Source organism: Saccopteryx bilineata, chromosome 6 (assembly GCF_036850765.1).
Source record: "Saccopteryx bilineata isolate mSacBil1 chromosome 6, mSacBil1_pri_phased_curated, whole genome shotgun sequence".
Lineage (NCBI taxonomy): Eukaryota > Metazoa > Chordata > Mammalia > Chiroptera > Emballonuridae > Saccopteryx > Saccopteryx bilineata.
In genome coordinates this window covers 70,816,510-70,829,441 of record NC_089495.1, presented here as the reverse complement: position 1 = coordinate 70,829,441, position 12,932 = coordinate 70,816,510, and the positions used below count along the sequence as shown (strand labels likewise).

Sequence of the window (12,932 nt, the reverse complement as noted above, 5' to 3'; positions counted from 1 at the left end):
AAGTGTGCCACTCCCCCCCCCATATGGGCTGTGTACACCCTTCTGTTGTGGTTGATCCTTGATCGCGTTGATACCTCAATGGGAAGGATTTACCCCCAGGTCAGTTGGCTGCGAGGACTGGCTGTGGCCTTTGTGAAGGATCATCTGTGCACTGCCCACCCCACAGAGCAGGACTTATTTCAGCGGAGTTCTGATGCCCACTGAGTTTGCCCCTTGAGTGTGTCACTGGTAGAGGTGGTTGGGTGGTGCTTCAGCATGGTCTGAAGTTATCCACCAGGTACATTGGCTCTGGGGCCTCTCAGGAGGTGTAGGCCAAGGTCATTCACTGCCTGTGTTCTGCATGGGGCCACCCAGCATAAGCTACAAAATGATCTGCAGGTGCTACTAGTTGTGCTGGGCTTGGTGGTACCCAGAAGAGGCCACGTTGTGAACCAAGACCTGTTGCCACTAGTGCTGGGCCTGGGGCCACTTAACAAGAGGTATGGTTCAGACCTAGGCCAGATGCTACCTTTTTGAGAGATTTTAGGAAAGCCAGCAGCATGTGCCAAGACAGGCTATTTATATGGAAAAACCACTGGAAACAGCTTGGGTAGGCCCATATGTTGGGTGAGGGGGAATGGGGTACAGGGGAGATGGAGACAGTAATAGCCAAGTTGATGGAGACTCAGATATGGTGCCTGCCTGCCGACTCTGTGGAAGATGGGCTCAGAAGAGGGACAGTGGCCTCTGCCAACACTTCTCACTGGGAGAAAGGTCCGTTGTCCTGATGCCAGGCAATTCAGTTTCTCCCCATATGTCCTTGGTGCCTTTCAAGCTGCTGCCCCAGTAGTGGAGTTCAGAGTAAGTCCTTGGGTAGGCACTTTAAGAGGAATTGCCTGGGACTCTAGCAGCCCTCTGTTTTCCTCAGCCTCAATCCCTACTGGTTTTTACAGCCAGAAGTTATGGGGACTTCTCTTCCCAGCACTGGGACCTTGGGCGGGGGGGCATGATGTGGGACTTTGACCCCCTCAGTCCTCAGGGCGGGCCTCTGTAGTCACGATATTCCTCCCAATTTTTAACCGCCACACGTGAGTATGGGACCAGCCTGTTCCGCATCTCCACCCCTCCTACCAGTCTCCATGTGGCTCCTTCTTTGTATCTTCAGTTGTAGGACTTCACTTCTGCTAGATTCCAGGAGGTTCTGAATGACGGCTGTTCTGTAGTTTAGTTGCAGTTTTGATGTGGTTGTGGGAGGAGGTGAGTTCTACATTTTCTAGCTTGTTCTCAATTCAGTGCCTGTTCTCCTAATTCTGTACTGCCTCTGTACCATGACTCTTATTATAATACTCCAAGCAATAAATTCCCCTTGGAGGTCAGTGCTGAGAGAAAGGTTTTCTCCTAAAAGCTTGGGTGTTTCCTTTTATTAGACAATACATGATTTATAAATCCTACTGCTGTTTTCTTGTTTCTGAGTTGCCATGAACCTCAGATTTAGTGTATCTTTAGCCCAAGATTCTGATATTTCTGCCTAAGGTTTTTGATGTTTTATTGTATTTTCTAAAATGCATGTGTTTTATTAAAAACAAGTCTTTTTGAAAGTAAGATGTAAACAAAATGCTAATGTTATATTAATAAAATAAAGTCAGATAAATTCTTGTTAGTTAATTTGTTTCCCAAAATTTGATTTCTGCTGCCTGTGTTGGGCCCATCAGCATGATTTATTTATTTATTTTTAAAACAACAGCTTGGCTCAGCCCTATAATTTTTAGTATTTTAAAACATTTTTCATAGCTCAATAATGAACTCAAAAGCTTAGTATCTTTTTATGATAGTGAGTCTTTCTCTTTGACTTAAAGGTGAAGGTAATTATATTCTTCACTTGGGAGTAAGTAAAGAATATAACTTTAGGTAAATATTTTGGGTAAAGAATGACATTGTTCTGATTTTCTGGTTACCTCTTGCCATGTAACATTATTTATTAAATATATTAAATTTAGAGAGTTAAAAATGTATTGCTTTGGTTTATTTCTTTTTCTTCTTATAGCCTATAAAATCTATTTGAAAACTTTTTATTTCTAATTATTAATCACTTGATTAAAAGTAGTGTAGTGCAGTCCTACTTTACAAGCTATGTTTTCCCCAATTTTCTAGTTCTTCCTTCACTGTACGTATTTTAAAGGTGTTGGATGGTGTATGTGGGATTTGCAGGTTTAGTGGTACTAGAAAATTTTTAATCTTTGAAATTTCTAAAAGTCTAAACTGATATCATGGTTCATTTATAAATTATAAGTACTTCCTTTAAAAATACTTAAAAGGCTTTAAAAAACAGACTACATAATCGTTAGTAGATAGCTTTTCTCAGGAGTATCATTATTTACAATTTGTTAGCATTTTATTTAGGCTTTTATGGAAATTACCAGTGGATATTTGGAAATTACCTATAAAGTTAGAAATGGATACTTTTAATTAATGTCAGATTTGAGGACAAGTCTGCATTGAACACAATCATTTTTAGTTCAATCAGATTCAGTTTGGTGACCAACAGAAAAGGAATAAATATAACAAGATAAAATTTAGTAGTTTTAGAGTCGATTATTTATTAAACACTTTTAGAAAGCAGTTCTTTGAAGCATTGCTCAGGAGCTAAAAGATAACAGGAAAGAATTACCTTGCAGTAGCTCTCAAGAAAATTAGATTGACTTTAAGAAAAACTTTAAAATAATAAATCTTGATGAGTAGAGTCTAATGAAGGAAAAGTACCTGTGTCCAGTATCATCAAACCTGCCTTCCATCTGCCTGTTTATATTCTCATTTCACAGAGAATATAAAACTGCCTACCATGCCACTAATAGGAACTGCTGAAATGCCACTTCAAGGCTCATGTAGCTGTTCTCAACTGAAACTGGAGCATCAGAAAATAAAAAGACTCTTTATGAATTGGGGGTCTTCATTTGCCTAGTATTCTTAGCAAGGATTAACAGTAGGGGGTGTACAGAAGGTCAAAAGCTCTTCTTTTTAGAGGTCAGCAGAACATATACATCTGATAAATTAAACTGACGTGGCTTTTGGTATTAATATCTAAAGTAGCAAATTCCTATAGAGTATTTGGGATGGTAGTCATGGCTTTAAGGGATTATGAAAAAAGAACTGACGAGAACTTTTTAATGAGAAAATGTTGGAATCAGATAGGTAGCATTACTCTTTTATCTTACAAGCTGATGGAAACTAATTTTTGTTTCAAAAATATTTTACATGGTTGTTTTATGTAAGAGGTTTTTTTTTCTCTCAAATAATTTTATATGTATTTCACTTATTTTTTTCTTCTCTATTTTTTTTGTGATTTTATTAAAGTGCTAATAATTATTTGAGGTAAATCATTATTTACCTGTTTCAATCTGAAACAGGCAAATCTACAGTTTTCAAATTTAGGTACACAGACACGACTAATATATTTATGTTCACTTCATAGTTTTCTGATTATTTTACTGGATACTTCAATGGACAATATTGGCTTTGGTGGATATTTCTTGTACTTGGTAAGTTTATACTTAATTCATTTTACTTTGATTAATTTGCATTTTAGTTTAACTTTGGTATTTCCTAAAAATTCAGTATGTAAATACATTCTGTTACAACTGAGATGGAAATAAATCTTCTACTGTAAAATTCTCATATCCAAACATTTATGTCTTCATCTCAGCTATTCAGATAATTCTATATAATACTCTAGATTTCTTAGATTAAAAATCCACAGCTGCCTGACCAGGCGGTGGTGCAGTGAATAGAGCGTCGAACTGTGATGCCGAGGACCCAGGTTTGAGACCCCGAGGTCGCCAGCTTGAGCGCTGTCTCATCTGCTTTGAGCTAAAGCTCACCAGCTTGGACCCAAAGTCGCTGGCTTGAGCAGGGGGTTACTTGGTCTGCTGAAGGCCCACGGTCAAGGTACATATGAGAAAGCAATCAATGAACAACTAAGGTCTCGCAATGAAAAACTGATGATTGATGCTTCTCATCTCTCTCCGTTCCTTCTGTTTGTCCCTGTCTATCCCTCTTTCTGACTCTCTCTCTCTGTCCCTGTTAAAAAAAAAAAAATCCACAGCCATTCAATTTAAAGAATCACTGGTTTAATTGAATACTACAAAACCTGAAAATCCTAATATGATTAAAAGATAATTGTCTTCAGTGTTTATCTTGGAAAATATACATACATAATTTCTTTTAATGATCTTAGGAAATGTTGAGAGTAAGATAGATAGTTGAATGTTCTAGCTGTTCTGTTTTTAGGTCACTGAGACGGTCTTTATACTTTTGAAAGGTGCCCTGCATTAGTCATTGACCAGCTAGGCATAAGGAAAGGTTTCATGCCTAATGATCACTGTACTTCTGTTGAGTTGTCTTCTTACAAGGCATGTCTTTTATTATACTGATGAATTTTGGTTATCCAATTTTTGTTAGCTTGTGTTTTTTTATTTTAGATGTATAATAATTAAGTTAATCTTAAAATCACATTATACCTTTAACCCACATTTCAAATTTACTGACATGAAGTATATACATTTTGTTTCTACTTAAATTTAAAAGCCTACATTTTTCTAGTAGACTAGTTGTACCAGAAAATAATAGCATTTCAGTAGGTGGCAGTCTTCTCCTTGAGTTTTTATTTAGTCCTGCTATTGAATCTTTAAGATCTTTTAGGACACAAATTCTTAGTGGTCAGTTAAGGTCACTAAAGATCCTGGATTCTTTCTCTAGTGAAGTTATTCTAATGTTGGGATTTTGTTGGGGAGTAATGCAGGGTTCAACCAGTCTTTATTGTTAGTTATAGTCTGACTGCCTGAATTTTGTGTTTTTTATTGGTTCTTATTTAAAAGTGAAAAAATGTATAAAGTTTATTAGGTAGTTAAACATATTGAGTGTGTTTGCTTATTATATATTATTAAGAGATTGAGAATCATAGGAAGACAACTATGGGGCAGACTGGAATGCAGAGGACAACCCCGGTTCCACATCAGCCATATAATCTAACAGGGGAATGTGAAAATTGAATCCGTGGTAAAAGTGTTGCTCTCACATATACAGAAGACTGTTGAGCACATTGTAGAACTAGAAACAGTAACTGCTGAGTGATTGGTTTGTAGGTATGAATTGGCTTATTTTGGAAAATTCCTGAGCAGAACAAAATATGTCTTAGAAACAGCAGCTTAATAGACAAAAGAAGGGATTTCATAAATAGTTCTGGTTTACATTTTTCAGTAATACTTTTATGTTTGATTCACAATGTCCATTATCTTTGAACAGCATCTGGAAGAACATGAGATGGAAATCAGAGTGAGAGTCACAAATGGAAGGAGTTAGGATATGGAAAGCAGATGGGGTCAGATGTAGCTAAAATTTATGCCACTTGTTTAAGTCGTTTTTATAGTTCTTCTGTCTTTCCTCTCAAATCTGTTATAATAATGCTTTTTTTATTTTATTTTATTTTTTTTTTACTATTCTGATCACTTGGAGTTGGGGTACAAGTTTAGTTTGGGACTTTGCATTTTAAACTGACAAACACTCCTTATGAGAAAGTTGCATATATAGCTTCTGTTTTTGTTTTTGGCCCCAAGATTAGTTGGCTAAAAATTTATTGGGGTCAATAAATGTTTTTACTTAGAATTGTATGCTTAAGTATATCAGAGACAAATCTACTAATAATGTTACTGCTTTTTATATTAGCTAATATTTTAATCTGAAACTTTGAAGCATTTCACAGGCATTGCTTTAATTATTAAAGATATCTATTATGTAAATGGTTACTAGTTAAAAATAATCTTTTACTCTGAACACTGAGATAGATATGAGATCTATCCCAAATCATTAAGAAATTACTAGAGTGGCTGCTTCTCAATTCTTCTTTTCTAATTTTTACTTTAAATTTTATTATAAATTAGTCTTTTACTATTGCTTGAAAATGTGGACTAAAAATTATTTACATAATGCACATATCTTCAAATAGATTTTACCAAAGACAGACACTGATATTGGTAGACAGGCTTATTTTACCCCACAGCTGTCAGCATTAATATGCATGCATTCTCCCTTGAACACTAGAATAGTAAATGTGTCTTGGTTGGCTTAGTAGCTATAGTAATTGAAAATTTGGTAAATGGAATTTCTAGGAGTTAGATCAGTTTAAGTGCATTAGGTAAGTTTGCTATTTAAATAAATTATTTAATAAGTATATAGTTCTGTGTAATTCTAGATTTTCATGGCTAGATTTGGTTTACTTGAATTTTTACTTCAGCTACATCTAGGTTAAATAAATTGAAATAATTTTTAGGTGGCAGTAAAATTTTATCATATTTCCCCATGATGGAATAATGGAATTCTAAAGATAAATTTTAAGCTGAGGCTCTTGTTTATAATTGTGTTTTAAATGTATCATGCCCCTATATAAGAACATAATGTATCTGTATTATTTCAATGTTCTCAGGCCTGCTCCTTTTCTTCAGAGGATTTGTTAATTACCTAAAAGTCAGAAACATGTCTGAAAGTATGGCAGCTGCTCATAGAACAAGATATTTCTTTTTATTATAGAGGTAAGACATTAATATATTGACTCTTTTTATTTCCTTTATTCAAATTCCCCAGATGCATATCAAAAGCTTAATGTGTACTCATGTTATTTACTCAAATTTAGCATATTTAACATTTTATATGGTTAACAATCAGCTTATAGTTGTGAACTGTTAAAGATAACTTAGATTTGTAAAATTGAATATCATAAATTTTTTTTTTAATATGAGTAAACTGAAACTTTGACCACAGGGTATGTACGAAGTAACCACCACCACAAATATGAAGGCTTGAAAAACAAAATATGCATTTTGCATAAAACAGTGTGAAATCCACATAGACATCTGGTTAAAAGAGCAAAGAACAAGTCTGTGATTGAAAAGCAGTTTGACACGCACTGATATTAATAAACTGGATTAAGGAATGAAAGTTTTGTGAAAAAAGTAGGAACTCTGTTACTGTTTTCTTAATGTGTAACAGTTTGTATCAACAATGAAGGCAACAACTTAAATAGTTGGAAATATAAAGAAATGAGCAGAGATCGTCTTTCTAGTTATCCAGTGAGTTTCTGGAGGCTGTTTATATAGCATTAGCATGTGTTTATTGTGCACTTAGTATCTTCACATAAAGAGACTCATATCTCTACTCTCTATCCTCGTTTTTATAGCAAGTACCATATAATTTATATCTACAAATGATTTGAACTTGTAAAGTATTTGAAGTGCATAAGCTAAATATCTGCTAAAACACTGAATGTGTATCTACAAATACAAAATGTTTCAAGGTTGCTATATACTAAGTATATTCTTTCAGTAAATTGTGTGATTTGTTATTTGGTTGCTTAAATTTTATTTTTAACATGAGTTTTTATGTAAGTTAACATAATTTAGTTATTTCTGCTGAAGAGTACAATGAATACAGTTATATTTCAGGATCATATTAAAGTATCATTTTAAATGTTCCCCTCCCTAAGATATCACATTTTCTCTTTAATCAGTAAAATGTCTTTGCATAGAGTGACATTAGTAATTTGTCAGTTTTAACTGTAAGGTAAAAGGCAAAGTAATTTTACTAATTTAAATGTTACTCTGAGTATTCAGTATGATTATTTTGTTTGCATTTTCAATGTGTTTTCTAGATAGTCTCCTGAATTTTAGAATATATTCTGATATATGCTACTGTGTCATTTTTGTCAAAATAACATTGTATATCTGATATAATACTGCTATAAAATAGGTTTTATTGTATCATTTAGATAAATGCAACTTAATACATTTTAAGACTAATTCTTTCTTTGTCTCTAGACTGCATCAACCAGACATTCCTTTCTTACACCAATGTGAAATTTCCAGATCATCTTGTAAACCGACAGCTTTAATATGATAGAAGACAACTAATAACAGAAGACAAATTAGTTAAGAAAGGATAGAGCTTCAAAATTGAATGGCAGAGTAGTTTATCCTTAAAAGCCATTTCTGTTCATTCTCTTAAAATATTTATATTTCATTTGTTTTATGCATTTGCATATACTTGAAAGACACCATAAAGTTGTAGCAGTCAAGTCCAGTCACATTTGGTTAGTCAGTGTTTGATATAATTGAAAGAGTTGAGTGATAAACAGTCTTCTAGCGTGTAAATGCCATTGACTTCTGACCTGACATTTAGTATAATAAAAATGAAATTATTAACCATGTGAAATGCTTTAGTTTCTGGCTTTTAGATTCATCTAGTAATGACACATGAAACATCCTTTGTTATACATAAAGTTTTTTGAAACCTGCAGTGCTGATTATTGGAAAGGCTCTGTCAGGTTATTGAACATGATTTTAAATCATTATTTAGCAAAGCTCTTTCTGTAAATAACCATGCATAAATTACTTCCTGCATAGTTTTCTTAGAAATTGTGTCTAGATATCTTTTCATTAATTTTAAAATAAGTGAACATAATATATAGAGAAAATCTGAGCGTTAAAGATAGAGTTTGTGTTAGGACAAATTTTAAGAAACTATGGGTATTCCACACATATCCTTTATAAGAAAACAGATGTTTAAGAAACTATGGGTATTCCACACATATCCTTTATAAGAAGACAGATGTTTAAGGGACATGCTAGTTTTAGGGATTCTCAGATGAGAAGCTTGGTTCTTACCATTACCCATCTTAGAGATTCTTACAGGAAAAGATCGTGTTACATACTATATTTATTCCATTTAAGACATTTTTGAAAATTAATTTTTTGAATAAGATATTCTCATTTGTGGTTGTCTTTAAAAAGCCAATAAAAGTGTCTTTCAACATCATTGTAATAATTTTTAGATGTTTAGTTTGTTAAATTTAGCAAATAAAATCTTGTACTATTAATAGCTTCTTGCTTTGTGATTATAGGATTAACTTATAAAAATCATATGCAAAATATGTATGCAAAATACGTTTTCAAGTTATGGAAATATGTCTGGAACATAGGGGTGTGGGTAGTGTGTGTGTGTTGCGAGGGTGTATGTGCCACTGTTATTTCAACTGGAATCTACATTCATAAGCTATTACATTTTGCAAATCATTTTATGTTTAATTTTTCTTTTTAGTTATATCTTTGCTTTTCAATGCCAACATTAAAAATGATGAGAATGATATCATTTAAGGTTAAAAATCATTTAATACAGCTAAATAGAACATATAAAATTTACTGTTTCTTATTAGACACTGACTACTACTAAAAGATACACCTAAAACTCTTCAGGGACATTTTTCCATTTCTGAAAAGAAAAATTTATTATGCTTTATAATTTTTTTTGTATTTATCTGTATTTTCTGATTTATTTCATTGTCTGTAATAATAAACCTACATTGATGTTTTTGCTAACTGAGCCTCCTATTCTTTGTTTGCCCCATTCAGTCTCTGCTGCCTAGAGTTTTACGGTTGATTCAAGCACCTGTGCTACACCCCTTGAAGTGGAGCAATAGTACGGGGCAACAAAACAATACTTCATTTTGTTGCCTGGTTAAGAAATTAATTAAAATCTGTACTTATAAGAAATGTAAACTTATGTTAGATCCCTTCTTTACTTGTTAATTTCTTGTTGACTTATACTTTGTTCTTTTAATAATTTTTAAATGAAATTAGGCTATGATGCATGCTAATTATTACATCAGATATTAAATATTAGTTTTAAAATTTTAGTTTTTGTGTTATTTATATTTGGCTCCTGACTATGGATGTGTCACTTTTGATCTAACATCAAAAATTCACTTTTTGTTTTGGTTTTTGTTCCCTGAAATCTATAAAGATTCAAGTGAGCGTATTACCTAATTCTCTATGATTGGTACAGTTTGGAGGTAGCCTTAAATCTCATCATGCAAGCAGGGGAATCAGAATAGTATTTTTAAAGACGTAGCACCCCCCTTTCCAATTTATCACATCCTGCACATTTCCCCTCATGTCCTGTAAGCTTGGAGAGAACAGCTGCTGGTGTGTTTTGGGGACACATCCACTTTTGTGTTCTGCCTTAAATACTGAAAATCAAAACCCTTATTAGGTTATCTAAACTTTTTAATGAATGTGACCTTGGGCTTGGAAGTTAATTTAAAAATTTATGAAATTATTTCCATTATATTTGAATAAGCTAGTTTTGGCCAGGTAACCCATTTTTATGTGTTTATGAAACAAAGTGATATTAAGATAAAAAAAGTTTTCTGTGTTAAGGATAGATTTTAGAAATTTAAAAGTAAAGCAAATCCTATTATACTTAGTAAAAATGAAAATATTTACTAGAAAAAATTTACTAAGCTCCGGCCCTTTGTTTTGAGTCTATCTGAGATAGCCCATGCCTTCAAGATTGTTAATGATTTTCAACCTGTTAAAACAATAATTATTGATAGTTCCAGTAAAACTTCTTTTAACAGGGAAATTGGAGTCCAAAATGTACAGTTACAGAAAAATTCAAGCTTCCTTAATTTTTTTCAGCTGGACTGTACTGTCCCCCAAAGCACAAAAGTACTGATAGTGCATCTGATACTGTATTTAACTGGAGTGACATTTATCCTGAGCTTGCTCAAAACAGTCCTTGTTATTTGCATTTTCTCAGCTTAAATGGGGTATCTTCTCTCACATGGTCCTGATTTGTAGGATAAGTTATCTGGTCACTGTAGGTATGACTGTAGGTATAACTGAGAAGTGACTGCGTGAATCCGCTGCCCTTTGAGAGGAGGAACTGGAGTATTGGGGCAGGAGCCTATTGCTGCTGTCAGACTTTCCTAGTCAACTCGTTTGGGTCGTAGATCGTGCGTAGTATCTTTTTTTAAAAGATAGAAATTGTATTTGAATGGTTTCAGCTTATATAAATAATAAACAATGAGCTTTATATTTTTAAACTGGCATTAAATGTTAATTATTTAATTTTTCAAATAGTCATACGGAATATTAGTGTATAATCTTTTAAAACCTCATTGATAAAGTTCAACTGTTAGATGATATTGTGCCATTTATTATTATAAGACTGTCCTTGCCCATATATAAAATACGCTAATGTGTTTTACTTGTTAATAAAGTTCTATAGATGTGCAAATGTGAACCTGTCAATGCATCCTTTTGAAAATCAGTTTGATTCACAATTACCACCCATCTTGGCCTCACTAAAATGTTTATATGGCAGACCACTCGAGATTTGCAGTTAAAACAACTGGCATGAAATTAGGTTGGAGTGTGCAACATTAACATTTCACTGTAATTTGTATGTCAGGAGATAAGATTGCAGTTTACTTTTAATAAATACAAGAAAATCAGCTTTATGAAAATAATTGACCATTCTGCTTTTCAAAGTTATCAGTGGTCATCATAGGTAAGACCTGCTTTGGGGCTGCTATTCTTATTTGGGACATGAGACCTAAAGTGTAAAAACTTCCCTGAAGTTTTTTTTTTTTAAAGAAATCAGCTCATTTCATACTTCATAAAAGTTAAAAAGGGAATGCTTATCTTGAACTCGGCATGTTTGCTTGCTGGAACTTTTCTTAATGTTTTCAAGTCAGCTTTAATTTTTGTTTTTGTTTTGAGAGATTGAGCAAACTGCTTCTAAAAATCCCACTTGGTTTTCACCAAAATTAATAAAAGAATCCATTAGCTAAATATAAGAGATAGGGTATTAATTACCCTTTAACAGCCAAGGTTATAGTAAACTGAAATCATACACTTCTGGTTCACAGAATCTTAGAAGTTGTTTCCTTATCCCTCACACTTGGTAAAAGAGCCATGTTATTATTTCCCAAGGCCTTTTGTGTTTGTTTTAATTAAAACACTTTACCTCCAGTGACACAGGAAGGGGCACAGGCTATCCTTCTTTAGAACATACTGGTAGTTTTTTGTTTTTTATCTTTTAGCCCTACCAGAAGCGTAGCGAGATCGATCAGCAAGTAAAACAAAAGTTTGCTGAAAGCGCAAGAAATTTGGAGGGCTGCCTCTGTCCTCAGAATAAGAATAATTGTAAATAACCTAGTTGGAAAGCATGAACTCTTCAGAGTACAAGAACAGTACATGTGCATAAATACCGTGTGTGGAAGTATATTCAGTATTACTTCTGCATCAAACTTAGTTTCTCAGTCATCTGGATTCCTGCATAATAATTTAGTTTGGCTTTGCAATCTATGGGATTTGGGCTCTAAATTTTTCATTCACATTTTATTCATTCAGAGATAAGACCTGAAGACTCTTAATTGCTAGCAAGCATTGGTGACCATCATCTTATTATAATAGGTGGTGATGCAATAAGTGTAAAGTATCACTTCCTAAATCCAGATTTATTAATGAGGAGCAAACTGTAGAAAACATATGTAGTGTCAGTCCACTGAGAGTTACGAACTTTTAAAAGACATCTGAGTCTTAACATTTCCTTAATCCTATGGGATCTCCTGGGATGAATTAATTGAATGATTCTTAGGACCTTTCTAGAGCTGTGACTGTTATTAAATACATACGGTACATTATAATCAACTAGGAGTTTGGGGAAAGTGAGCATTCCAGCTTCAGTTTCCAGAGGTTTCAATGCAATACATCTGCCCTGTAACAGCACATTTGCTTCTTATAGTTTGAACTGCTGGTATTTGGGTCTTAGTAGTACAGCTGACTCATCATTGTATCTAGTTCCTGGTATCCACGTGCTAGGAAGTTACAAATTTTAGGATCAGTGTATCACTCAGACTTCTTGCAGGGAAAGGAAAAGGCACATAAAGCAGATCTTAAAGAGTTACTGAGCATTTCTTGAGTTCTTGCTTTATGACCTCTGAATGACAGCCCTCCTGGTTTTCATGCCATTATACACATAACCCGCCTCTGCAGAGCTGATCACCAGGATGATGTGTGTGCACGGGGACAGAATGGACTGTTTGTGCTGAGACAGCAGTGGTA

At 33.8% G+C, this 12,932-nt stretch overlaps 1 protein-coding gene across 1 annotated transcript in view; it reads left to right on the top strand.

Annotated features, from left to right (window-relative positions):
* The window catches only part of NDFIP2 (Nedd4 family interacting protein 2), an 83,503-nt gene extending 74,105 nt beyond the window's left edge, over positions 1-9,398 (top strand). The window contains exons 6-8 of the mRNA XM_066235138.1: positions 3,449-3,515; positions 6,455-6,560; positions 7,842-9,398. Coding sequence (XP_066091235.1) covers positions 3,449-3,515; positions 6,455-6,558 — 171 coding nt within the window. The 3' untranslated portion in view covers positions 6,559-6,560; positions 7,842-9,398. The remainder of the gene's footprint in view (positions 1-3,448; positions 3,516-6,454; positions 6,561-7,841) is intronic.
* The last annotated feature ends 3,534 nt before the right edge of the window (positions 9,399-12,932 follow it).